At 52.6% G+C, this 24,466-nt stretch overlaps 7 protein-coding genes across 7 annotated transcripts; 3 read left to right on the top strand and 4 right to left on the bottom strand.

Moving 5' to 3' along the window:
- Positions 1–892: 892 nt before the first annotated feature.
- Positions 893–2,992, top strand: G6M90_00g048710 (uncharacterized protein; the record flags this gene model as incomplete). The annotated part of the gene is made up of 8 exons (XM_014689498.2): positions 893–986; positions 1,262–1,737; positions 1,829–2,192; positions 2,262–2,274; positions 2,331–2,454; positions 2,520–2,599; positions 2,674–2,904; positions 2,971–2,992. 8 exons carry the CDS (start codon positions 893–895, stop codon positions 2,990–2,992), a joined length of 1,404 nt encoding a protein of 467 aa, XP_014544984.2.
- Positions 2,993–3,490: 498 nt separating this feature from the next.
- ANKRD17_0 (Ankyrin repeat domain-containing protein 17) lies at positions 3,491–4,777 on the bottom strand (the record flags this gene model as incomplete). Its single annotated transcript, XM_014689497.1, has 1 exon — positions 3,491–4,777. The coding sequence occupies one exon, from the start codon at positions 4,775–4,777 to the stop codon at positions 3,491–3,493; it is 1,287 nt and encodes a 428-aa protein (XP_014544983.1).
- A 1,509-nt stretch (positions 4,778–6,286) lies between these two features.
- Positions 6,287–7,114, top strand: G6M90_00g048690 (uncharacterized protein; the record flags this gene model as incomplete). The annotated part of the gene is made up of 1 exon (XM_014689496.1): positions 6,287–7,114. One exon carries the CDS (start codon positions 6,287–6,289, stop codon positions 7,112–7,114), a length of 828 nt encoding a protein of 275 aa, XP_014544982.1.
- Positions 7,115–7,310: 196 nt separating this feature from the next.
- Positions 7,311–9,188, bottom strand: aprE_0 (M-protease; the record flags this gene model as incomplete). The annotated part of the gene is made up of 4 exons (XM_014689495.2): positions 7,311–7,958; positions 8,025–8,382; positions 8,436–9,072; positions 9,128–9,188. 4 exons carry the CDS (start codon positions 9,186–9,188, stop codon positions 7,311–7,313), a joined length of 1,704 nt encoding a protein of 567 aa, XP_014544981.2.
- Positions 9,189–12,033: 2,845 nt separating this feature from the next.
- FPR1 (FK506-binding protein 1) lies at positions 12,034–12,658 on the top strand (the record flags this gene model as incomplete). Its single annotated transcript, XM_014689494.1, has 5 exons — positions 12,034–12,158; positions 12,242–12,306; positions 12,384–12,465; positions 12,533–12,574; positions 12,631–12,658. 5 exons carry the CDS (start codon positions 12,034–12,036, stop codon positions 12,656–12,658), a joined length of 342 nt encoding a protein of 113 aa, XP_014544980.1.
- A 7,456-nt stretch (positions 12,659–20,114) lies between these two features.
- Positions 20,115–20,639, bottom strand: G6M90_00g048660 (uncharacterized protein; the record flags this gene model as incomplete). Its single annotated transcript, XM_014689493.1, has 1 exon — positions 20,115–20,639. The coding sequence occupies one exon, from the start codon at positions 20,637–20,639 to the stop codon at positions 20,115–20,117; it is 525 nt and encodes a 174-aa protein (XP_014544979.1).
- A 2,978-nt stretch (positions 20,640–23,617) lies between these two features.
- G6M90_00g048650 (uncharacterized protein) lies at positions 23,618–23,855 on the bottom strand (the record flags this gene model as incomplete). The annotated part of the gene is made up of 2 exons (XM_066130444.1): positions 23,618–23,697; positions 23,777–23,855. The coding sequence occupies 2 exons, from the start codon at positions 23,853–23,855 to the stop codon at positions 23,618–23,620; spliced, it is 159 nt and encodes a 52-aa protein (XP_065986277.1).
- Positions 23,856–24,466: the final 611 nt, after the last annotated feature.

The raw sequence follows: 24,466 nt of genomic DNA, 5'->3' as shown, positions 1-24,466 counted from the left end.
GTATTACATGGCAAAGCCGTAACATCTCTCGGCCGCTTCCTGCAGTTGAGATGAGCAGTCGAAAATGCTGATTAGGGTTAGGGTTATACAAGTCCCCACGGAACCCGAGGTGGTCTGTGGATCACGGATCAGTGGGAAAGGGGACATGGGCACAGGGGACAGGGGCACTCATGTTGTATCCAACGGTCTGGTGTACATAAATACATCTGGTAGTACTGTATGTACATTCCTGCAACTTGGATGCATGGAAATGGGGTCGACGACACCGCTTCTTTGAGCACCTGCATTCGATGGCCGTGATGGGCAACGCTGCTAAACATTCAAGTCATTCAAGCATTCAATGTTTGACATGTTTGAAACCTCACCGCGTCAACACGTGTGAGATGGGAGACATGATACGTGAGGGGCGTCTGACGTGCCGAGTTCCGGGCGAGCGTCTCAGGGACCACGCTACAGCCACAATGCTCACCTTGGACATGGAAATGCTGGAAACTTGGCCCAGCGTCGGGATTTCTCGTTGCAGGCGCTGCATCAAAGAATTGCCTCACTGTCAATGTCCAGCTCGCCGCCTCGCGTGACCCAAGTGCTCCCCCGCCCGCAAGCAAGCAACGGGCCAAGTGCATCCAGTGACGAGGCCATTCGGGGCCATTCGGTGCACGACTCGACTCGACTCCAAAGTCCCAGGTGCCACATATAACTGCCGCGAGATCTCCACTTGTTACTCTCAAGCTCTTCGTCCTATCCCCGTCTCCCACCTCGACCCTTTCGTCCTCCTCTATTAGTTCGTTGTCTTCTTGGAAGATTTCTTCCTCCTATTCTCTCTCCCAGGCGAAGCTGCCTGTCTGTATCGATTCACTCTACTCAAAGCAGGACGGGACGCCCTTGGGTCAGCATGTTTGGCGGGCGCAAGTTCTCCTTCAACCGCCACACTGGCGCTCCCAAGCTCAGAGCTCGTCGCTTCAGCAACGCCGAGCCTGGCGCAAATGGTAAGCCTGACGCAGTTCTCTAAATCCGGCCGTCTTCTCTAGCCGAGGAGTTTTCTTATTATCCTGCGCTTCTTCTGTCTATTTTGTCGTGGCAAGGGGGAAAAAAAATTAGGCGCAGCCGGTGTGAGCTTCTCGAGCACCCCCGCAATTCTGCGTCTCCTCCGTTCGCTCTCAGCAGATTCTTTTTTCCCCCTTTTCCCACGACAGCATCCCCGGACAGCAAGGAAGCGGAAGTGGAAGCACATGGGGATAGCAATTCGCTGACTTCTGCTCAGAGGTTCAATCCAAAGTCCACCGTCAGTTCCGCAACGCCCACGAAGGCCACCTCCCCCACGCTGGTCTCGACGCCAGCAGAGCGTCCACCGGAGTCATCTGGTGCACCGAGCGCGCCGCCGAGCTTGGCTTCTTCGAAGATCCTGACTCCTGGGCGAACCTGGGTCAGGGAGCCCCCGAGGTCGAGGATGACATTGCCGGCTGCTTCAAGCGTCCCGAGACCATTGACATTTCTGTCGCCGCGAGAGAGTACGGTCCAACTGCCGGTATTCGACCCTTGAGAGAGGCCGTTGCCAAGCTGTACAATGAGATGCACCGCAAGGGCAAGGACAGCCAGTACACGTGGGAGAATGTGGCCATTGTGCCTGGCGGCCGTGCGGGTCTGATTCGAATTGCCGCCGTCTTGGGCAATTCCTATTTGAGTTTCTTCTTGCCCGATTACACGGCTTATAACGAAATGTTGAGTTTGTTCAAGAATGTGCGTTGACCGGCACGGGGAAATTGACCTCTTTTTCTTTCTTTCTTTGCAGCCACCAAGCAGGAGAAATACTAACCGTCGGGCCAAACAGTTTGCAGCCATCCCCGTCCCTCTATCGGAGGAAGACGGCTACCACATCCACCCGGACAAGATTGCAGAGGAAATTGCCCGCGGCACCTCGGTCATTCTCACCTCAAATCCACGAAACCCTACCGGCCGGGTCGTTGCCAACCCCGAGCTGGCCGAGATCCAGGACATTTGCCGCGGCCGCGCCACTCTGATCAGCGATGAGTTTTACTCGGGCTACAACTACACGAGCAACTGCGACGGGACTACTATTTCTGCCGCCGAGAACGTGGAGGATGTCGACGAGGACGATGTCCTGATTATCGATGGTCTTACCAAGCGATTCCGACTGCCAGGGTGGCGGATTGCGTGGATTCTCGGACCCAAGGGTATGCGTGGTTCAACTCTTGTCCCCGGTGCGGCTTGGAAAAACGTTGGAAGCTAACCATGGTCTCTAGAATACATCTCCGCGTATGTGACCTTACAGGGATGCACGATAAAATTTGTTCAGACTAACACGGCTGTAGCATTGGCTCCTGTGGCAGTTATCTAGACGGCGGCGCGTGCCACGCCTTCCAGGACGCCGCCATTCCCATGCTGGACCCAACGCTTGTGCATAATGAAATGGTCCATTTGCAGCGCCACTTCCGTGTACGTGCCCAAACTCTGCCGTGCCGTTCTGGGGACGGGATTCTCTGACTTTTACTGCCTGATAGGACAAGCGAGATTATGTTGTCCGCCGCCTGCGTGAGATGGGCTTTGTCATTAAATACGTCCCAGACTCTACATTCTACCTGTATGTTTTACGTGTTGCTTGTCTGCCCCATTTCACCACCAGATTGAATGTCGGCGAAACTGACGGAAAGCCAGGTGGCTCAACCTCGACGGCCTCCCCGAAAGCATCGCCGACGGGCTCAACTTCTTCCAAGCCTGTCTGGAAGAAAAGGTCATTGTTGTGCCCGGCATCTTCTTCGATCTGAACCCCTCGCGACGCCGTGACCTGTTTGACAGCCCGTGCCACCACTTTGTGCGTTTCTCGTACGGCCCAAGAATGGACGTGCTGCGCATGGGGTTGGATGGCATCGAGAGAGTAGTGTCCAAGTAAGTGCTCCTGGGAGTTTTTTTTTTTTGTTCTAGCGCATTGTCTCTAATTGTTTCTTCTTTTAGACACAAAAAGGCTGCGGAGTAAGTAGCAGGTGGGCGAGTAGTGGGCCGGGGAGGCACGAGTATCATGATGAATGATGACGAATGTTGAGAAGAAGGAAAAGGTGTCGAGTAAAACTGGATAACTGGACGTCGCTTTACTGGGGACTTGGGCTTTTGCCCCTGCCACTTGGAGGAATTGTCCGATGCGTACTTAAGTATGTGAAAGTTGGCGCACAATCAGGAACTAAGCGCTCGGGGCGCCGGGCAGAAAAAGCGGCGCGCAAGGACTCACAAAGGCACTGGGCATTGAAACCAGGAACCAGATAAATTAACAGTGCTATTCTAGACAATTACATGACCCCCCCCCCCTTTTTTTTTTTGTTGTTGTTGTTGTTTGTCCTGTTTATGGTTATATCTATGTCTGCGTGTGCGTGTGCGTGTGCGAGTGAGGCCCTCCGATGCGGGATTCACACAGCCAGTGTTTTTGGACATGTAAAGTCAAAAAAGAAGACGGGTGAGAAAAACATGAATGGCTTCAACTTCATGTCTCCATGTGGCTGTCGTAGCCAGCCTTGGCGAGCAGTGCAATCACTCTCTCGTATTGGCGGGGCGGTTGTTCGCAGTCTCTCTCGAAGCCAAACCTCGAGGCGCGGGGGCGGGCTGTCGAGGGTCTACCAAGCTTGACCTCGCGGCGCAGAAGCCCGTCATAGAACAAGGCGGCTATGGAGAGCGCCCTGGATCCGTCGGCGGCGTGCGCGCTGATGTCGGCGCCCCTGCGGATCAAGATGCTCACTGTGTCTGCGTGGCCGTTGTGCGCAGCCAACATGAGTGGCGTGTACCCGCGGGTTGATGCCGCATTGACTTGGGCGCCGTTGTCGAGCAAAAGTCTCGCCATGTCGGCATGGCCGTTTTCTGCAGCCAGGTGCAAGGGCGTGAGGAGGGCGTCGGCTGGAAGGTCGTCGACGTGAAGGCCGTCGGCATAGATGCATGCGGTGACGGAACCCGTTGCACGGTTGACGTCGGCGCCGTTGGCAAGCAGGAAACGCGCAATCTCTGGGCTGTTGTTGTCGGCGGCGACGGACAGGGCCGTGAAGCCGCCGGCCAAGGGCTGGTTGACTTGGGCGCCCTCGCGGACCAGGAGCTCCGTCATGTCGGGGCGCCGATACCAGACGGCATAGTACAGCGCCGTGTACCCCCCGGCTGGCTTCTTCGCCTCAAGGTCGGCGCCGAAGTCGATTAGTTTCTTAGCAGTGGCGAGATCCGAGCGCTGACTGGCTACCATCAGAGGGGACATGCCATCCCACGATCGGTCCTCGACATCGGCGCCCATCTCAATAAGTTTCTGGGCTGCTCGAGGAAGCCGGCCATGGCAGGCAACCATCAGGGGCGAATACTCGCAGGCATTTCTCCTCTGCTTAATATCCGCACCATGCTCAATTAGCATGAGGGCCATCGCTTCGTCTCTCGCTTCCAGAGCATTCCAGAGTAACGGCTCAGGCTCATGCTCATCAGCATGATCTGCGAGGCTTCCGCAATACCTGAGGAGAGTTTCAAGAAGTATCCGGTCTTTCATATTTATAGCCATTCCCAATGGTGAACGTCCTGATGTACCCTTTAATTTAACATCGGCGCCGTGTTCAAGTAGCACCTTGATTACATCATGAGATTTGTTGCGGATTGCAGTAACGAGCGGCAAACGTCCCTCGAAGGGCTCATTCGGCCTCTTGTATTCACATACAAGTTTCCCAACGCTTTCCACGTCTCCCTGACGGACGGCGTCATGCAGAAGCTTGGCATAGCCTTCAGTCTGGCTGGAGTCGTGGGCCATGTTGGACGCTGGGTGGTAGCTTTACCGTTGGTTTTGATAGAGTATAGAGTATTGGTCTTGCAAAATGAGAAGAAGAGGGAAAAAGCCGTGTGCTGATGATGATGAGCTGATGGAAGAAGGCTGGAGGTGACCATGTATTTGTACTCGCGAGATGCTTGTGGACGGCGGTGCCAAGCACACCGATCCATGCTTGATGGTAGATGCAGGCAGAGAGTGCGTAGGCCGTCATCACTGCGGCCTTCTGACACGCAATGTCCGCCTCTGATGAAGAGGTGAATGAATAGTTTGCTGTGAAGAACTGGTGTGGCTTGATGCCCATGCATCTCTGCGTCTGAAAGACATCATTGTTCGAACAAAAGCTCGATTGTCGCTTGAGCAATAGCCTCGCGGTAAAATGTAGACCTCATCAACTTTTTGAACCGTGTAGTTTGTCTCTTGAGTTTTGAGAACATGTTCTGCAGTGATTCACGGCGTCGGCAGCACAAGGCGAGTCGGTCTTTGTTGTTCAGCTCAACAGCCACGCCCAACAGGAGCTATGAAGCCATCCTGAACTAGCGTCCATGATGGGTACTTGAATTCTGAACAATGGTTTCAATGTCGGTGAACTCCTCAATGTGTTCTGGCTTGGATACAATTATGAAACGCCCCTTTTGTCGCAATATATAGGGGGTACCAACACACAAAAGTATGTGGCGTCTGGTGCAATATCTTTGTCAGTCGCCCGTGGCGCAAGCAGTCTGGGCTTCCTAGCGGGCATAGACTTTATAAATAGCTGAATGACAGACCGCGGGGCCACTTTGGTCTCCTGGACTTACCATGAGGTTTACAGGCAGTCTGGTGAGTTGGTCCTGATGAATCTCTTCAAGTCCACCGCGTACAGTCTGATCAGTGGTAAAATTTGAACCGTGCAGGTAGGAGGCGGGTGGTGATCACTACTGATAGCTACTTCCGAATTGGGCCGGATGTGGCCACATGACTACATAGGCACCCAGGCTCAACCCGCATCTAAACTTGGGCCTTGACAACGCACTCCTTTGCTATAAAGTTAAAAAAAAAACCCCCGGACCCCCTTATTCAAGTGTCTTCAGATCCAGCTTGGGTTCGTTCAAGGACCAGTGATGGCATTGCTGGTAAGTGGATGGACACAGACGGCGAAACATGCATCGACAGTTTGTTGCTGATGGATTCAAGTCGTTTGTAGGAAGCACTGAAATCCAACCCGAGCCAGACCTACGTACACGGCCGACCTCGGTGACTCTCGGTCATTTGTCTCGAGATGCAATTCCGCATGCATAACTGCACGTCTCACACATACACCACATCCTGCACGCTGAATCCAATCACGGCACAGTACGTGCGGCCTTCAATTCTATCATATTTGGTGGAAAACATGATAATAATTTACCAAAAACCCTGCCGGGCCCGGCCTTCTTCATTCCCAGGGCGAACGAACCCAACTTCTTTCTTCTCACAATAAGCGTCGCTGTATACAACGACACTTTAATCTCCATGGCCTCCAACAAATCTCCCAAAAATTGGGTCCTAACGACTTCACCAAGCTATTCTCTGGGGGGAGCTCTTTCTTTGGGGCAGGTCTTGACCAATCCCTATGATGCCTCCAGTGGCCTTGTATCCAGCAATTTGCTCTCCGTCCCAGAGGGCACACTTCGCGACGAGACCAGCTGGAAAGACGTCAATGAGCAGTTTACCAATGCCATTGGCGCTAAATTTCACGCCTTGTTCAACGATGCGTCTGGTCTTGTGGCTGGTGCCCATGCCAACGCAAACCACCACCGCCATGACAGGTCCAATTATCGCATAAGCAAAATACGCAGCATCATGTTTCAGCCCTCTGTCTCTTATGCCAAGCAACTACTCGAAATCGACCATGTACCCACGAAGAAACCATGGTTTGGTCAAACACGGTTGTACATGGTGACTGGCCTGCGGATTGCTGAAGGGGTGAGTCTGGACGCAACCGCTTCTAGAGCCAGCCACGTTGGCGCGGGTGCTGCAGGCGACTTTTCTCTGGTGGGAGCACCCATAAGGACCGGCCTAGGTGGCCACAGGGATACCATGACTGAGAATCATAAATCAGTGGCAGACATTTCTTCGTTTGTATTTGCCTACAGGCTCCATGAGATCATCTGGACGGGTATACTCAAAAAACCCTCACTGGAATCCTTCAGTCGTGGTAGTACTCATTCCGTCGAGCCAGATTGGGCAGACCGGGTAGATCCTGGGCTTGCCGAGATGACGGGTTTCCAGATAGATAAAGTGGCTGATCAGCCTTTTGATGGAGAAGGCTATGACAACAAGGAACGGATGACTGAATGATGTTGGCCATTATTTACCCCTGTATTGGCCACTTTTTGCTCCTTGTTTTATTTTTTTTATTTTTTCCTAATTTTTATCTGCTAGGACACCGACGGAGAATATGAAAATTTTGACCAAAAGACAAAAGTTGTACTACTGTTAATCAATCTTCAACCAGAGCATCGCCTGGACCGACAAAGGAAATAGGGGCCATGGCTCAAAGACGCCGCAGCGCCTCCGCAATGTGGTTCCCTACTGATGCATAATCGCGTGTGTATGAACTGCCATCAAAGAGATACCACGGAACAAGATTGAGGTGACCCTGCTGAGATGAGGAATTGCTATTTGATAGCATACACCCACGGAATATTTGCAGCATCCCCTGCATTGTGGCAGCCTTTTCCAACGTAGGTCTCCCACCGCGTTCTTTCCAAATGTTGCAAAATTCAAGCACCAAAGCAGCTATGCCAGCCATGATGGGCGTTGCCATTGATGTGCCACTCACACGCTTCTCATAGTTTCCGCGATTTAATTCGGCGGAGAAAGCAACGCAGAGATTCTCTCCAATAATACTGAAGTTCTTCCATCTATTCATATCATCAGGTCCCTGGTTGAAATCTGATTTGTTTCCTTCATATGTGGACGAACTTGCGCAAATCACGTTTTCATGGCGGGCTGGAAACCCAGCCGAGTGTTCACCTTTATCTTTACCAAAGTTGCCTGAAGCGGCAAAGAATAATACCGGTCTCTTTTTATCCCTCTGACGATTCTTAAGAGCTTCATCGATGATTTCTACCTCGAATTCATAAGAGAGGGACATTGATATAATGTCAACTTCCCACTCTGTAATGGCGGTTTGAATTGCCTACAGAGAAGTAAATTCGTAAGCAAACAAACTGACATAATCTTACTTTAGGCAAGAAAGAGTTACCTCGGAAATTCTTTCTGCTGTCTTTTCATCAAATGTTGATTGATTTGATATCTTTGCGGTGTAAACAACCGCCGTAGGGCAAGTCTTGAGGAGTAAATGGGTGCAGGCTGTCCCATGGCCGGTGTTGTCTTTCAAATCCGGTTCACCAAGGGGATGCATTGTAAAGTCACGGCCGAGCTCCTCTCCTATTTGTTTGCTTCGAACGAATTTCTGCAGGAGTGGATGGTTGATATCAAGACCAGTGTCAAGGACAGCAATCTTGACTCGCCTCTGATGCGGTCGTCGTATGGTGCTGAAGAAGCTCTGTACTCTCTTCATGTGGTGGCCATCAGTGAAAAAATCGTCGGCACCAATATTGCTGCGTGCCACGTTAGTTGATTGCATCTCTTGATGTGGACATGTAGTTCATACGCTCGGTCATCGGCTCCTGCAGACGCATTTTGATAGCCGAACAACGTGGTCCCTAGGTTCCTTTCCTGTTGGGATGCGCTGCTAAGAGTTTGTTTGCAAGTCGGGAATACTTCCGAAAGGTTTGTTGCCTCGATATAACCCGGGTCGTCGCCGTTCATGCTTTGGGGGTCGGGGATATAGGCCCTAAGATTTTCTTCTTCGTCCCAAAAGATGATAACCGAGAACGTTTGATGAGGCATTATCCTCCAACATGTAAGTGGGGAGATTATGGCGGCAACAATATTCTGCATATCGTAGTCTTGGGCGAGAAGAACGGCCATCTCGGGCGCGACCCAAAGGAAGCCAATCTCATACATGGTCGCTTGACCATGGTGATCGGCCAACGCATTGATGTACTCATGTTCCCTTCCCATTTCCTCGTGCGAGATGGAGGGGAAGGCGTATACGATCATGACTGAAGCCAAAACGAAACCATCTACATTCCGCCTCATCAAAAAGGCCGTCCCCGATTCATCGTTGCGGAACCTCCGGATTCTGGATTCTGGCGCCAATCGGATCGGCAGGCACATGCAGTCGACCGCTGGGTCGTTGCCCTGTTCATATGAGCCAAGATATATGTCATTGATCCATTCTTCAACTGAGGACCTCGTTAGCTATCCAGCGACCCCTGGTGAAGGGTGCGAAGCACATACCTGGCCGAGATTGCGAAGGGTTCGTTGTCCTCGGGAGTTGATGAGGTCTAAAAGGCAGCATCTCGGAAATCCGGCCAGCCAGGCGGCGAGGATCTACATGGTTTAGGGTTGGTTAAATGGGGAGAGAAGTTGTTGCCGAATTCAAAGGAAGATGGAAGACAACCTCCCTCTTATACTAGCAACCATGGGCGGGATTCAAAGGACGCGCCTCGGGTCTCTGAGCCCCCTTCTTTTTTTTTTTTTTTGGACGCGAAAGCCAAGCCGCCCAGGCAGCAGCCCCCGGAATCGAGAGTTGGAGAGTCGGGGAAAATCCAGCGAGCTCCATCACCAGAGCAAACTGTTGCTGCTGCAGGTGGCTGAAGCCGTCACGATGTAACTTGAACCAATCATGATCGAGGCAGCACCAAGGGGCTGCGTTCGAAATACCTCGCCGTCTGCAGCCACAACACAGCGAAGCAAACAAGGTTGGAATCGCCCGACAAGAGGGCAGCCAAGCAAGGATAAAACATGCACGCCCCGAGATTTGCGCCGGCGGCCCTCGTCATGGCCGGCTATGGGAGACGGCATGGCGAGCAAATAGCTGGGCTGTCAGCAGCCACAAAACTACCAGGCAAAATCAATCATGGGCAGGGTGCTTCAAGGCCAATTGTCCCACACACCCGGGGCTTCTGCCGTTGGTTCTTTCTAATCGTGGGCTGCTTGGGCGGGATACACACGGCGGGATGGAAGCTTCATGCCAGGCGTAGGCACATGGCCCCCTCGGATCAAGTGTACAAAGCACTCGACATTATGGCCAGGGCCCCGAGAAAAATCCACATGGGGCATCTGGATGCTTTGTCTGCTTCTTCGCCGGATGTGTGGTAGTACAAGTGTAGGCGGCCAGGGGTGTCCCAGCTTGCCGTTGCAAGACCGCGGACCCGGGCCCAGGTAGCACGGCATATCCGGATATCGCAACCCAACCAATGGGAGTTTGAAATAACACAATGCCCTTGACTGGATTGTCTTCTTCGGCATGCATGGCGACTTTCGAGCACCATTGGCGACTATGCCGGGGCCTGATACTGCTTGCCAGACCACCAGTGACCTCACGAGAGAAGAGAATTGTTCCAATACTGGCGGCAAGCATCCTCATTCCTGTCCTGTCAGGGCTGACTTTGCCCACCGTTCAAGGTGATTATACGGATTACATGCTCGACTCATCATGGCCATCCTATTTCTCATGATTACGTACTGAAATGGAAAAGTGAGATGCCTGCCAGAGCGGCCAAGGGACGCCATGCTTGGCCGCGGGGCCGACGACGATTTCAAGACTGCTTCAGGCAAATTATGAAGTAGAGTAAAAATTTATACGGCCCATTTCGAGGCAAGGACTGACTTGAACTTGTATAGAAAATCAGATAACCTTCCCAACGCCCTTATTTACTTCTCCGTCCACTGGTTCATCAAGATGTCCATCCTCTCCTTCTACAGGGGGGTTTTACCTTTGGAATAGCGTGCTTCAAAGCATTCGGCCATTGCTGTGGCGGCATAGACCGCTGCGTGGTTCATATCGCCCTTGTAACTTGCCTTCCGCCTCGGGTTCGCGGGGTTTGGCGAGACTTGGCTCGAGTTCACTGCTTGCTGCGTTTCCTCGTGCCATAGCCGCTGGCATAATACAACTATCGCAGACTCTGGACTCTGGAGGCGACTCGGCTGGGCGCAGGCACGACTTGGATCATTGTAAACATGTACATGTGGACGGCTATCGAGGCTGGTGTCGATCTATCTGCACGTGTCTACCCATAGTCGGTCCCATTTTCGATTTCTCCAAAAGAAAGTAAAAACTACTTTGGCCATGGTGACACATCCAGGCGGAATCATCCCTATTCCGTTGCTCCCCGGCGGTGTCTTTGAAAGAATCGGAGCCGGCGCCGTATCGGAAGACGACTCAATTCGACCGTTTTGCTTTCATTCGATGCGTATTCTGTACCGTACCGTCAACCACGGCGGCAGAGCTAGATATGAGGTGAATACGGCATCTTGAAAACAGGTACTTTGAATCAGTCAAACCACGTTCAACTTGGCATTAGTATGAGTTGTTAAAAGAAAAACATGCATCACTTTTCGAGTCTATGAAATTATTGACTTTTCTGGACTCTGGTTCCACGGCTACCCATGAAAGACATGCCGTGAGTTTCCTGCACCAACTTGCATCAAATAGCACTCGACATATAGCTGGTTTATTTCAGAAAGACTCTTCTTCGGAGGGAGCATCTCGTCCGCCTCGAGCGGCATACTGAACGTGTGTTGCATGGCAGGTTACCATTGCGTCCGGCAGCGTGGGGAAGAAGCAGCTTCAACGTTCGAGGCTGGGAGGGGTTCGGTGTCATGGGCGATTTCTGGTCGCGTCAACAACATTCCTCTTCTCCGCAAACAAGCATCGCAGCCGCAATGTCTGTCTCTATAGCCAACAAGTGACCAAACCGAGAGAGGTGTTTGATGCCCTTTACGTTTTCTTGGCCGCAAAAGAGCAATTGTGCCCTGTTCCCCCCAATTCCCCCCGCTTCCGCCAATGCCGTTCAAGCATGGTGACGTACAGCCCCGCGTGCCTGCAAGGAGCCCCACGTCATTGGTCCGAATTTCACGAGTCCCGGTTGCCCCTCTTTCTTAAGCCCTTTGTCAGAATTATAACCTCACGAGACAAGGGCTTTTGGTTTTTTTTCGTCTTCTTCCTCCTTAGTCTCGTATTTTGCTTCTCATCAGAAAGATAAGAAGATCTACTGCAGCAGCCGAAAGCTCTAATCACTCACTTGTAAGTTGGACCTCAACTCATGCTCTTATTTCCCTAGGTTTCTCTCAACCATGCTTACATTTTTTCCCCATCGCAACAAGTCTCCAAAAACACAATCACAAGTCATAACAGCATCATGGGTGTGACCAAGACTACTCTCAAGCAGGGCTCCGGTGCTCAGCCCACCGACGGCCAGACCGTCACCATTGAGTACACCGGCTGGCTGAAGGATACCAGCAAGCCTGACAGCAAGGGAGCCAAGTAGGTCCAGCCGACCCCAAGGGGGGCAGCAGTCTCACCTTTTCAACCAACAAGGTGACTAACTGGGGCCACCCGTGCCAAAGGTTTGACTCTTCTGTCGGTCGTGGCGATTTCGTCGTCCAGATTGGCGTCGGCCAGGTCATCAAGGGTATGTCATAGCAGTTCCCAGCTACGCCATGGAAAGGAAACGGGGGGGACAACGTTATGTAACCCTTTTTTGCGCAGGTTGGGACCAGGGCGTCACTCAGATGAAGGTGGGCGAGAAGGCTACTCTCGACATTAGCCCCGACTTTGCCTACGGTGCTCGGTAAGCTTGCGCACACGAACCCAAACCGAAATCCGCTGCCAACGTACTGACTGCGTCCGTCTTACAGCGGATATCCTCCCACCATCCCTCCCAACTCCACCCTCATCTTGTAAGTCCTGCCAATGCCATAAAGAATTTGTTGGTGTTGCTCACATATCTGCGTAGCGATGTCGAGCTGAAAAAGGTCGCCTAAGTTCCAAGTTGGCCGAGACGGATGAAGGATCAGGACGACACGGTGGTTGCTGCGCGGCGAAACAACAAGCTCTCCCGTCTAGGATTCGATGAGCCTTGAGAGATGGTTTTGTTCTTTTTCTTGTCCCACTCGTTGCGTCTCGATATCCGGTGCCACATACTTTTACACCCTGCTGCGCATATAGGTTTTTCTCCCCCACGAGGGTTTTCCTATGCCACGTCAGTAAGGAGGGGGACGGTGGAGGGTTAGAAAATTGCGTCGAGTAGATTATCTAGAGTGTCTCTGATAAAGAACCAATACTACATCCATATGTTGGCTCTGCCCTGGCGTCGCGAAAGTTCCGTCGCGGAACTAGCCGACTGAATCCGGAGTCTGGGCTCCTCGTATCTACATTGCCTCCAAGTTTGAGGAGTCATCAGGCGTCATGGTGGTAAACAGGACTGCAGCAACGACTTGGCGAAAGAACGATACAGCAATTGGCGGCTTCTTTAGAACTACATATCTGTCAATGGAAGAATCAAGACATTCCGGTAAGTCAGCTGTCTACTCTCAACTTCCAAAGGTACCTCGGCATCCCTTGACTCATGGTCATCAGTTTCTGACTGATAAGAAGGGTTCCAAGTCAAGCAATTCTCGACTTGTTGCATGCCCGGCTTATATTGATACGGGAATGACTTGCTGTCTGTACAGAATTTTCTTATCGGAGGGCTGATTGAAGCTCCTACTTCAACATTCCAATCTAAATTTGGCAGAAGGTCGTCGTCGTCGTCCATAATACTACTAGGTCTTGAGCTCTAGCAATGATCAGCATCCGAGTCTGGCATGTCCATCTAAAGTTGTTCTCACGCCATTGCAGTGACCGTCCATTTGACGTACCGAGCCCCGAAACTAAGAGACAACAGCATTTCAGTCAAGGACTGGTGAATTTGGCATTTCTATTATTGAGAGAGTCACGGTTCCATCCTGAAACGTGCTTGCTATCCGTCGGCTGCAGTCACCGCTCTAGGAAGCTAGCAACCGGGAAGGGTTCAGGAGAGCAATACGTACTGCTCGTACCGCACACTACAAAGTAGCATCTTCTCACGTCCTTCTATCTAGTGACAAACATACTGTGGTCAACTAGTAGGTCGTGCCTAACCGTCTAACTGAACAGCCTGTTCGTTCTTACGTCTCCAACTCCTCAGCAACTCACCAATGAACCAATTGGGCAGCAACCGCTCGCACAGCATGTATCGCGACCCCCCCAATAACATCAAAGCAGCCATCTACAGCACAACAATTCCTCACGTCGGAGCCAAGACGGGGAAACTGAACCCCCCAAGATCCCAAACTCAGCCGCCAGCAAAAACGCCACAAGCACTCAACAACCCCCTTCCACCTCCCGTATCTATTCCCGCTGCCTCCCGCCCAAAAAGAAGACAAAGGTAATCCGCATTCCAGCAAAGATATCCCGCAGACAGGGAAAAACACGGCGGTCTCGAAGCCCATCAACAAATACCCAATGGGGCACAGTTGCCTTGTTTCACACTATGCGACGGGTAACCCCCCCCCTCTGCCCGAGATTGGCAAAGATGTGCCCTTCCATGAAGGAAAAACAGCTGGAATGGAAGGGTGTGAACTCTGCGTCCATGTGGCACCACCAAAACGACATGCCCTACGCGACGCCCAAAGAGGATTGGAGAAGAAAACCACGGCCTCTCTCCCAGCGGAACAAGATGCATCGGAGACAGATGGGGGCTCAGGCAGACTTTTCGTTGGGCGTGATAAGGTTTGGACGGGATTGTGAGTTTTTTTTTTGTTTGTTCTTCATGCTCTCGCAAGGGAAGACCCCGTTGCGACACTGCCACATAGACACACGTCGGCTCCACCTCGAAAAACAAAAGGTGTACGAATAACAGGACGGAGAAGAAAACTTTAGTACGCATGTATGTACAATTAATCATGGCATTGCTTGGACAGGAAGGGATGGAGAAGGATTCGACGGCCGAGGCATAACGTGGAGGGCTGAGGATGAAACGGGCGGGTCTGACAGCGGATCTGAAGGCTTATGTTTTTGATCTGGGAACCCCCATCTTGGTAAAACTGTGGGAAGATGATGTGTACCGTGGACGAATGACGTCCGCTGGTGGCCGAGATGATGGAGTTTCGAAACGGTCTCGACTGGCGGCTCGTTGATGCGTGCACGCAGCGTCGTGTACGGCTCGCATCACGAGCTGCGCCTGGTGGTTCGTCATGGCGTTTGGGTGTCTTGTTGCTTCATGCCGCTCCGAAACGAGCGTACCCGAAACACGGCGCCGGTCTGGCCGTGCTCTCTTGTTTTTGTGCCCTTTTTGACCAAACGTCGTGCCTGCAGAGCTCATCCATGCCTTGGGGGAAACGGTGCTTTGTCATGGTACTCATACGAGAAAGAAGCGCCCCCGCCGGCTTGAAACGGCATGATAAACGACCGTCGACGTTGAGCCGCAACGCACGGAGCAGGTAGCAGGTACCATGACGGGTGAGAGACCGCGTCTAAGACGGCACTGGGGGCATGGACTTTTTTCAGCTTCCTTGTACAAACGCAGGGTGTACACACACGTCAAGTTGCCTTTGATTTGGCGGCGTGTGCGAAAACTCACGGTGCATTTCTCCAGCCCATGCATAGAGTCCGGTGCTGGAACCAGGCCATGGAACGATTCTGTTAGATGGCCCACGTTTTTTACTGCGCTGTACAGAGTACTCGGTACTGTCCTCAAGCCAGGTAAGTACGTACTCCGTAGTGAGAGTCAACTTGCAGGGGGAGGGGGGTGGCGTGTACGTCAAGGCCATATCGACAGTCCTGTAAACTCAGCCCAAGCAAAAATAAATAAGTAAATAAATAAATGAATAAGCAAACGCCAACAAGGGCAAGCCAATGCCAGCTGCAGAGAGCAAAAAGTAACGTCAACGAAGGAAAAGTTACTTTGCCCAAGACGTGCCAAGCCATGTCCAGCACATGTACAGGTAGCACCAAGTCTGCGCAACCGCTTAATAATAATAAAAATACAAGAGCCACCAACTAATGTTTGCTGTCGAGTGAAAGAGAGAACAAAAAAAAAGACTAGTACTGGCACTAATTTTTTTTCGTCCGTGTTTGTGGTAGAATGTGACGCGGGTCTGGCAGTTTATCGAGATTAGCTACCTGGGCGTGCAACGTCATTGCCGCACGGCCGAGAAGAAGGCTTCGGACGATCAGGCCCTAGCTGTTGTCCGTAAGCGAGAATTTTTTTTTTGTTGTCTGGTCGAGCTACGTGCTGCTAGCGCGTGCGTTAGTGCACGTACGCGGTGCAGGCTCGCCAGCTAACATCAATGGCGAAAGGGACCCGGGTGTATCAGCCACTCGGCGTCATCCGATGGCTTTTCCAAATCACTCTGCCTAATAAGCAGGCACTAGTACTCTGTAGTGTCTGTCCATTGACATCACACGACAACAGCGTCGCGAATGGTCTTTGCTTTTTAGAGTGGGCAAACCAACACCCTTGTTGGCTACGGCCTCTTTTTTTTTTCCCTCTCCCCCTTCGCCCTCGTGGTCGCCCGATCAGATCACGCTTGGGGGCCGAATCTGTCTCAGCACTTTCTCCGTGCTTGCAGTGAAAAAGCGGGGCGGTGATCGGTTGCAAGAGCTCGACTTGCCGTCGTCTTTTTGTGTCCGGAGGCTTGTAACCCTCTTTCACGCAGGCAACGTACGACTCTGCTCCGTGATGTATGTACTTTGCGTACCATGACACTCACAACCAGCGATCCACTTGCCGATCGCCGCCGGGGAGAAATTCAGAATACTAAAAAAAAAAAAGAGGGATTCGGGCCCTGCCTTTGCCTCTATTGACATGGACTGGAGTACGGATTGTCCTCCCACTGGCCCAGCTTGCTCGGCGGTGGTGTGTTGTACTCCGTGCGGCCGGGCTTGGCTTTCCCTGCTGCAGCGGCTTCGTGGTTCCGACTGAACGAGTGGGCTGTTCTGGAGGCGTGAACGCGTGAGCGTGAGACTTGCACCCGGTCCGCCTAGTTTGAAAAAAATAAAATAAGCAATTCAACAATTCAACAATTCGATAGACGGACGGGTGGACGGGTGGACGGGTGGCCAGATATAGCAGAGGCCCAGATGGTGCCGGCATCGCACAGATTGCCAATGAACATCAATTTGATACCAATGCGTTCGCGGTCGAGAATGGCATCCGGTTGGGTTGTGTCGCGTGCCCACTGCGGCAGGCGGGAACTGCCGAGCGGTCAATTGGCTCCCCGCCCGAGAAAAAGAGATGGCCGACCAGTCAATGCATCCATGTCGTCTTTTAGGGGACCGGCCGCCGTCTGCAAAAAGAGTCGCATCGCGGCATTTGCCAATGGGGGTTGGGTGAGGACCACATGCGTCGTGCTGGGTACAATGGCGACAGGTGAATTAAGAAAGAAAAAAAAGAGGTCACCTCGACGTCGAACGCGCCGCATCATGCAATTCTTGCACGATATTGCGTCCCCGTTGATATGAAAAGCTAGCTCCACACCTGTTCCGGGCCAGTCAGCTGCCGCCGCGCCCGGCATCCAGCACCGGCTCGAACAAACATCATCAGTGCTATCAGCTGCCATGTCGTAGTCTATTCTCTCTTTTTTGGCCTCGGGAAACTACCTACCTAGGTACCCAAGGAAGGCATCATTCCACCTGGCGCGGTGAAAAATTTCCCTCTGCTCCACTACAATAGGGTTACAAGAGAAGCCGAGAGCAAAGTCGGCCCTTACATCACCCACCCCGTGAGACACGAGAACCCTGCATGGGTCGATTTTGGCAGCATTCGCGGAAGAAAATGAACCTGCTAGTACACCGTGCTACTATAATCAATTGACCTCTAACAGAAGAAGGGAAAAGAGTTTTCCATCGAGGGTTCTGTCTCGGGGTCGATTTTTTTTTTCCCCATCCTCACTCCCTTGGAATTTTTCACTCGATTTGCAAACAAGCAAGTTGCGTGTTCGACAACCCCCCTGCCTGCTGGGCCTCGGTCGCCCAGCAAGAAAACAAATTCCCCTTGCCATCAATGACGGGAGGATTCCATCTCCCGAGCGAGTTTCATCTCCCGAGACCCCATCTCCGTTCTCCTCCCGCGCTACTCATTCCTGACCCAAGATATTTCCCCCCCAATCCCGGTCCATAACAATGGGGAAAGGAGAGAAGGAGGGTCTGTCCATAAACTCCTCTTGCATAAACATTATGCAGGTGCTGTGAAGATTCTTAACTTTGGAGGCAGACGGGCCCCACCGCGGCGCCTGCTACTGGCTCACGGCCAGCACCACAAGGGCGAACATGTGTTGTCGTCTCTGTGGTTTCAAGAACGCCGCCTGGACAGGCTGACGAACAGGGACGAGCCCTTTACGTGTATGAACCTTTTTTTTCCCTTTCCTTTGAATATTTATTAATCTTTTCATGAAACCAAATGGATCTGCGTACGGCAGCAGGCAGCGAATGACGAGCCGGCCCCCTTCGCTCTGCCTTGTTGGGCGAGCCCGTCCCGGAAGGTACGCAAGCTGGCAAGCTGTCGATGCACGGAGTACAATGTAATGTCTGGTAGGTCCTGTAAGCAAAGCCCGTCCGCCACGTACGTACAATGGCCATTTCTCGCAGACTCGTACGAGCGACTGGTGAAACAGACGCAGGAATCAGTTCCCCCTCGGCACAATCAATTCTTTGTAAGCCAACCACACCTTCAACATCCACAGCGCCATGCCTCCAAATTATGGTGCTCCCCATTGAAAGCCGAGAAGCCCTTCCGTGCACTCCGTCCTACATACTAGTAGCAATAGTAATTTTTTGCCACCGCCAAAAAACAACATGGCTCTGGCGTGCCGCCAAATCTCCAAGCCTCGGGGTACAGTGGGCACTTGATAGATCTGGCGGGCGGCGGACAGGCGGCCACGCCCGCACCCCATGCCCTCAAAATTCGTCCCATTCGATCTTGACCCCGTCGGTACACGTCGCCTCCTCCGCCTGTCAGATGGGACGTGGAGGTCCAGAACGCGGCCACGCCAACTCTAAATCTGCCTCCCTCTGCGCATCATGCTCCCCCCCCGGTGCGAGCTCGCAAAAGGGATAGACGATTTCGGCGCCTGCTCACCCGGCGTGGCTTGGGGGGCGAAGAAAATTTTCCCCTTCTTCTCCCCCCGCTTGTCCGACAGAGGCCGCAAGTGATGCTACTCGGAAACCGTTTGGGGGTGGAGTATGGAAGGGCCGGGCTGGTTCGGATATCAATGGGCGGCGAGCCGTTCTTTTGTTGGCTTGTCCCCCATGCCGGTGTCGGAACCAAAGGCCCGCGTGCAAGCCGGATGGCGGTTGAATCGTCTTTGTAATTTTCGTCTTTTTATGGCGGTCGTCGTTTGTGAAGTGGCGAATTGGCTCTCAATGCCTTGGGACCCATATTGCCGAGTTACAGGTTTTTTTGGTGTCGTAATTGGCGTGTTTATGCAATACGTGGGCTTTTTTTTTTTTTACGTACGCACAATGCACAAGGCACGGCGTACGACGATTGGCATTGGTATGATGGGTTCTGGCTCCGTCCTTGGGCCTTGTGTCAGCTTTCGAACCCAACCCGTTCGGCCCTATCAACTCCTTCAATTGTCACCCAACGCCCGGCATGATTGCCAGCTAGTTTGGTCTTCACTAGTCATGGACCTTTTCAATCAACATCACTTATGCGAGTGGGGGTGGGGGACTGGCAACCCAAAGGTTCAGTTTGGCTGTGACGGAACGGTGCTTCTATTGAATCAAGCAGCCATAGGCTAGTTCGTGCTTGTAGCTATCCATCCAGTCGCTTGTCGTAATCTATCTCCATGTGCAGGTCTCTCATGTACCCCATCTTTGAGCCATGTGTTGCTGCCAGCTTTCCCCCCCTCCAACCTGGGCCACATGTCGCCCGTCTGGCTCCGTTGCGCCATTGCATTCTCTGTAACAAAAAGCCAAGTCCCGTCTATGCCAGACCCTTCTGTCTTTGGTGTCGGCCGACTTTGCATATCCCGAGTATCGTCATATTCCCTCAATTCCAAGTCCAATTGCTCCCCGTGCCATGCTAGTAGAAGTAGTAGTAGTAGTAGTAGTAGTAAACAGTTTGTGACACCAACTCCAGCCTAATATGTGTGACACAGAACACCTCGCCTAGGCCGCCCATGTCCCGTCTTTCCCAATGTTTAACAAAAAAAGCGTAGAAAATACAGAAGCAGTTTTTTAGTGGTCGATATGCATCGCTCCGTGTAATGCCGTCTTGATACAACAAACAATTCGACGAAGAAAATAGTGTATAGGTGGGTGGGTGGGTGGATAGCCGAGCGAGGCCATCCACGTCGTTCGGTGTTGCTTTTAATTGAGTAGAGTTTCGTGGTATCAGTGTCGTCAAGTTAAAAATAATACTTTTTTTTTCAAGTGTAATGTAGTCGAGAGTGAAGCGAGGTTCGGGCGTGTGTATTAGTACGATCGTCGACGTTGGAGCCTGACATGCTCAAACGAGATGGCATACGCTTTAAGCTCTTGTTTGGCCTTGTCAGACAGCTGGTTGGGCTCGCCCGTCGTCGACGTACTCTGCATGGAGCAGAGGCTGCTGTGCGAGCTCGATGGGGTCAGGTTTGCAGCATAGGTGGAGGTGGACTGCTCAAAAGTAGAGGCGGTGTGGTTGCTGCTCAACGACAAGCTGCGAGCAGCAGACGAGGCACCGTAGGCTTGGGGATTGCCAAAGTCGTACGCTGGCGATAGGTAGAACTTTGGCCTTGATGCTGATAAGGATGACGACGACCGATGGCACAGGCTTGGTGACGGAGTCGACCACGGATAGCCGGCCGGAGCAAAGGCTGGTGAGCTTGCTTGCGAGCTTGGTGTTGACGTCTTCTCTTGATCGGCCAGTCTGCAGGATTCAGAGCAGTATGCTGCACCGTCGACCTGAACCTGCTTGTCACAGGCGAGGCAGAATTGGTGTGCCCAGAGGTTGAAAGCCATGGTAGCTAATGGGATGTGGTGGGTAGTTTGGTCTGGTTTGGTTGTGGTATATCGGAGCAGAGAAAGCTGTCCAAGAAAGTGTTCTCAGAGTCCCTTTTATGAACCCCGTGAGTTCAACGTATGTATGACTGTTACAGGTAGAACAAAGACGTATCAGACCAGGGGGCAGCTTTTGTTAGCTGTAGTGGGGAGCGGATGTTGAGATCGTGAGTCAAGTCGAGCGAAAGCGGGACGGGCTGATGCAGTGGGTTTTGTATGGGTGGAGTGCCCGTTGCATTTGATTGCCTGTCAAACCGAAAAGGCTCAAGATGGGTCGACGATGGTGTTGAGGACAAAGGGGCAAGAAAACCAAAAGCCCAAGACAAGATGGGAAGAGACGGAGAGAAAGGTGAGGCAAGATTGAGAGGAGCAGCGTTGAAGATGAGGGCAGGACATGTAAGTATATGTATGGATTGATGGGATGGGTGTGCATAGTTGCGGCGTGGGAGGAGAGGGACGCGCAGAAGGACAGCCTTGGGGCGCGAGAGACATGGATAGACAGGGATCGATCAATTGGCCATGGGCGGGCCATTGGAGTGCGTGCGAGCTGCCGGGTGTGGTGTGCTTTCTCGAGGCACCTGGGGGGAGGGGTGGCATCAATGGGCTCGCCGGGGCCAAAGGGGTCCCATGGAGGGGGAGGGGCGTGGAATTCGCAATGAGCACAAGCAAAGCAGTCTGGTGTGAAAAGTCACTTGTGCAGCCTGGCCGCGAAGGCCGTCAGGGCCCCATGGTATTAGATCTGGACCTACAGCTTTTTTTCCCCCTTTGCGACATGGAGGCCATTTCCAGCTAGCACCCTCAGTTAGCGCCCTCTGTAGCTGCGTACCTGCCTAGGGCCGCCGGGCAGGAGCGTACATGTCTATGTACCAGCATTTTGGCCACTGCAGCCTATTACCAGCGCCGGTGACGGTTCGCAAGCGAGAGCACTCAAGGGCGAGGAAGACGAGGAGTCGACTGGGTGCTTGGAGTCGGCAAGAATGGGGCCAGACGGGGGTCCACCTCCATACTGCAGTGCCCTGGCTGCAGCGACAACATCGAACAGGGTGTGCGTGTCCGAGGTGGTGTGAGCACTGGTGCTTGTGGCCAGTGTGCACCGAAAGCCGCCGTGGTCGCCGTCTTGTTAACGTCAATTGACCTGCTATGGCGGAATCCCGTCTTGTCTGGCCGTGGCTGGTTGAGTCTGCGCCTGCGCCTGCGCCTACGCCTAAGGACGGGCGTGACAGACCCGATGTGGGGGCGCCACCGGCTTAGTGAGTGGCGTGAGCTGTTGATCACACCAGGCCACTGTCAATGTCCAATGTCCAATGTTCACTTTTGTGCAAATCTTTTCGTCTTTATTTCCTGGCCTTGTACGGAGTACCGAGGGCCTGCACACGCGCCAAGTGGAATACACGGACGGCCAAGCGGGAGAGTGTGTGTGCTGCTGCTGCTGCTCACAGCATGTGTGCAATACAGCAACGGCAGCGCTTGGCAGGCCATCATGGTGCGCATGGCCGGCCTTGTCCATCAATTTGCTCGAGCTTGCTATCCAATAATGGCTGATGGGCGAACGACGAAAGGCGCCGCTGAGAATGCCTGCGCCGGCTGATACATGGGACTAGTCGATATTGTGGTGGCCTAGTCGCACCACCGCGATGTGCGTGTGATTTGTGATTTTTTTTTCTACGGGTCCACAACCTAGAATCTTCCCTGGTGCATCTTCTCTCTTTTCCTGAGGCACTGGTGAAGCACGCAAATCAACGTGCGGCTTCCACGATGGTATGATGCCATCCCAGTGGTGAGGTGAGGTGACTCGATGGAGCATACTCCGTACAGCTTGAGCTTATCCGTGCTTCCCCGTGCTCCTCCGTGCCAGTGCCCCATTATAGCGACGTCGCCCGCCAGTCACGAGCACTGTCCGGGCGATGAGCTCATGGCGACATCGGGAAGGTGAGCAACGCTAGATTGTGACGCATTTCTTGAGTGCCTTTTTTTTTCTTGGCCATCTAGTCTTTTATCTCGTCCCCTCGGCAAATTATCATCAGCCCTGGGTAAGGGTCATTAATGGCCATACCCATACTCCCTAGGTACTAGTACTAGATACCAAAAATCGACATGGACCGTGTATGGCTCGTCCCGCTATTATGCATACGTACCCCATGCTGGCTGTCTGCACAAAGGGTGAGGCAGCAAAGACAAGAAATAGGCATCTGCACAATAAAGCAGCCAAGGACATAATGAGGGCAGGTGGAGCTGTTTCTCGTGGCATGTTTCGCTTTCCTATGCTCCGTAGCCTGTCAACGGCCTGCTCTTCTTGATGCATAAATAGCCTCTGTACATACAAGAACAATTATTCATAACCATGTGCAGACAAATAGTAGTAGTAGTAGTAGTAGTAGCACCCTGTCTTGAATTGTTCAACTCTGCCCAACAGGCCAGAATGCCTTCCGTCTTGGATTATTCACGCCTCGGAAATTCATTCATTCTTTTGTTCACGTCTCGGGACAGAGAACTGATCAGCGCCGTGGAATGGATGCTCAGTCTGGACCAACTCTCTGGTCACGACAGTAGTTGCGGACAATCGACGCCAATTTTGCCGCCCAGGCAGTCAGACAAGCTGTCCAAGACGATAGCCGTTGCCGTCCTTTGCCAACCCTCAACCTGAGGCAGCCTCGCAACAAAGCAGCGTGGTGGCTTGCTGTCCGTCTGGTGCATCGTCGCCCCGCCTGGGATTAGCGGCGGCTGTCTTCCAGCATGGTCTAGCCCTATTTTGGCTTGGTGCACCCGCCCTTGTCCGCTTCCCTTTTGTGAACGGCACTCTTAGCGTCCCGCTCTCCACAGTGTTTGGCGTGCCTCTTTTCTTTTCCTTCAATGTTTCCTCCTGGACGTCAGGTGCAGAACAAGAACACACCACGAACTTCTTTGTGCTGTTATTAGCATAACCTAACCGCCTCCCCGCGCTACGTGCCAACGGCTTGTAACAGGAGAATTGCTGGACCAGCGTTGAGGCAGCATGAGGTAATCGTCGTGCATGCTGTTGCTGTTCCAAAGCAGTCAACTTGTCGTGCTAATCACTGAGGCAGACTCTTGCCCCAAACGGGATTCTTGCAGCAACATACATAAGTCGCTTATCACAACGCTAGGCAGTTTGACCCCGGAAAGCTTGGTTCGCTCGACACCTTGGGCAGCATATGGCATGATGATGCGTCACTTAAAGACTAGAAGTGTGCTCTCCCGAGGATCCATGACCCCTTTGATTTGCCACCATACTGGGAATGAACCAGCAGGTCGTCATCACCAATGACTCTCATCAGTATCAGTAGCCATGGAGCGAAAACCTGCCCGCCGCAAAGGCGTGCTACATACAACCCGGCCTGGCTCGCCTGCAGCTAGGCGACCTGGGCGAGCGATTCGAGCCAGACAATGCTATAAACGCTGCTTCACGTTCCAGTTCACGCGCAGGAAACACAAAACAAAACAAAATAACCCCTGACTTTGTGCTTGTTGCCGCCGTCTAAGAATATCCTCATCAGACCAGCCCGCTTCGCATCAACAGCTCGCATTCGTGTTCAATATCTGTCCCTTGTGGCCTCCCCATGCGACCAGGAAGACATGCTGCTGCCATGGATCAGGAACCGCTGGCTGTGTGGCTGTTTGTGGAGCTGGCGATGAGTTCCGAGAGAGGGCAAGTTCACCATCCACCACTTGTCTGCAGTGTGACCACCGGCCTATTGCACCTGCAGCAGACTCTGTTCCTCTGCACGTCGTTATTGGTCGTTGGAGGATGGCTGCCGTCCTGCAATCCAACC

This window comes from Metarhizium brunneum, chromosome 2 (genome assembly GCF_013426205.1).
Source record: "Metarhizium brunneum chromosome 2, complete sequence".
Taxonomy (NCBI): Eukaryota; Fungi; Ascomycota; class Sordariomycetes; order Hypocreales; family Clavicipitaceae; genus Metarhizium; species Metarhizium brunneum.
This window is presented reverse-complemented; position numbering and strand designations above follow the sequence as displayed.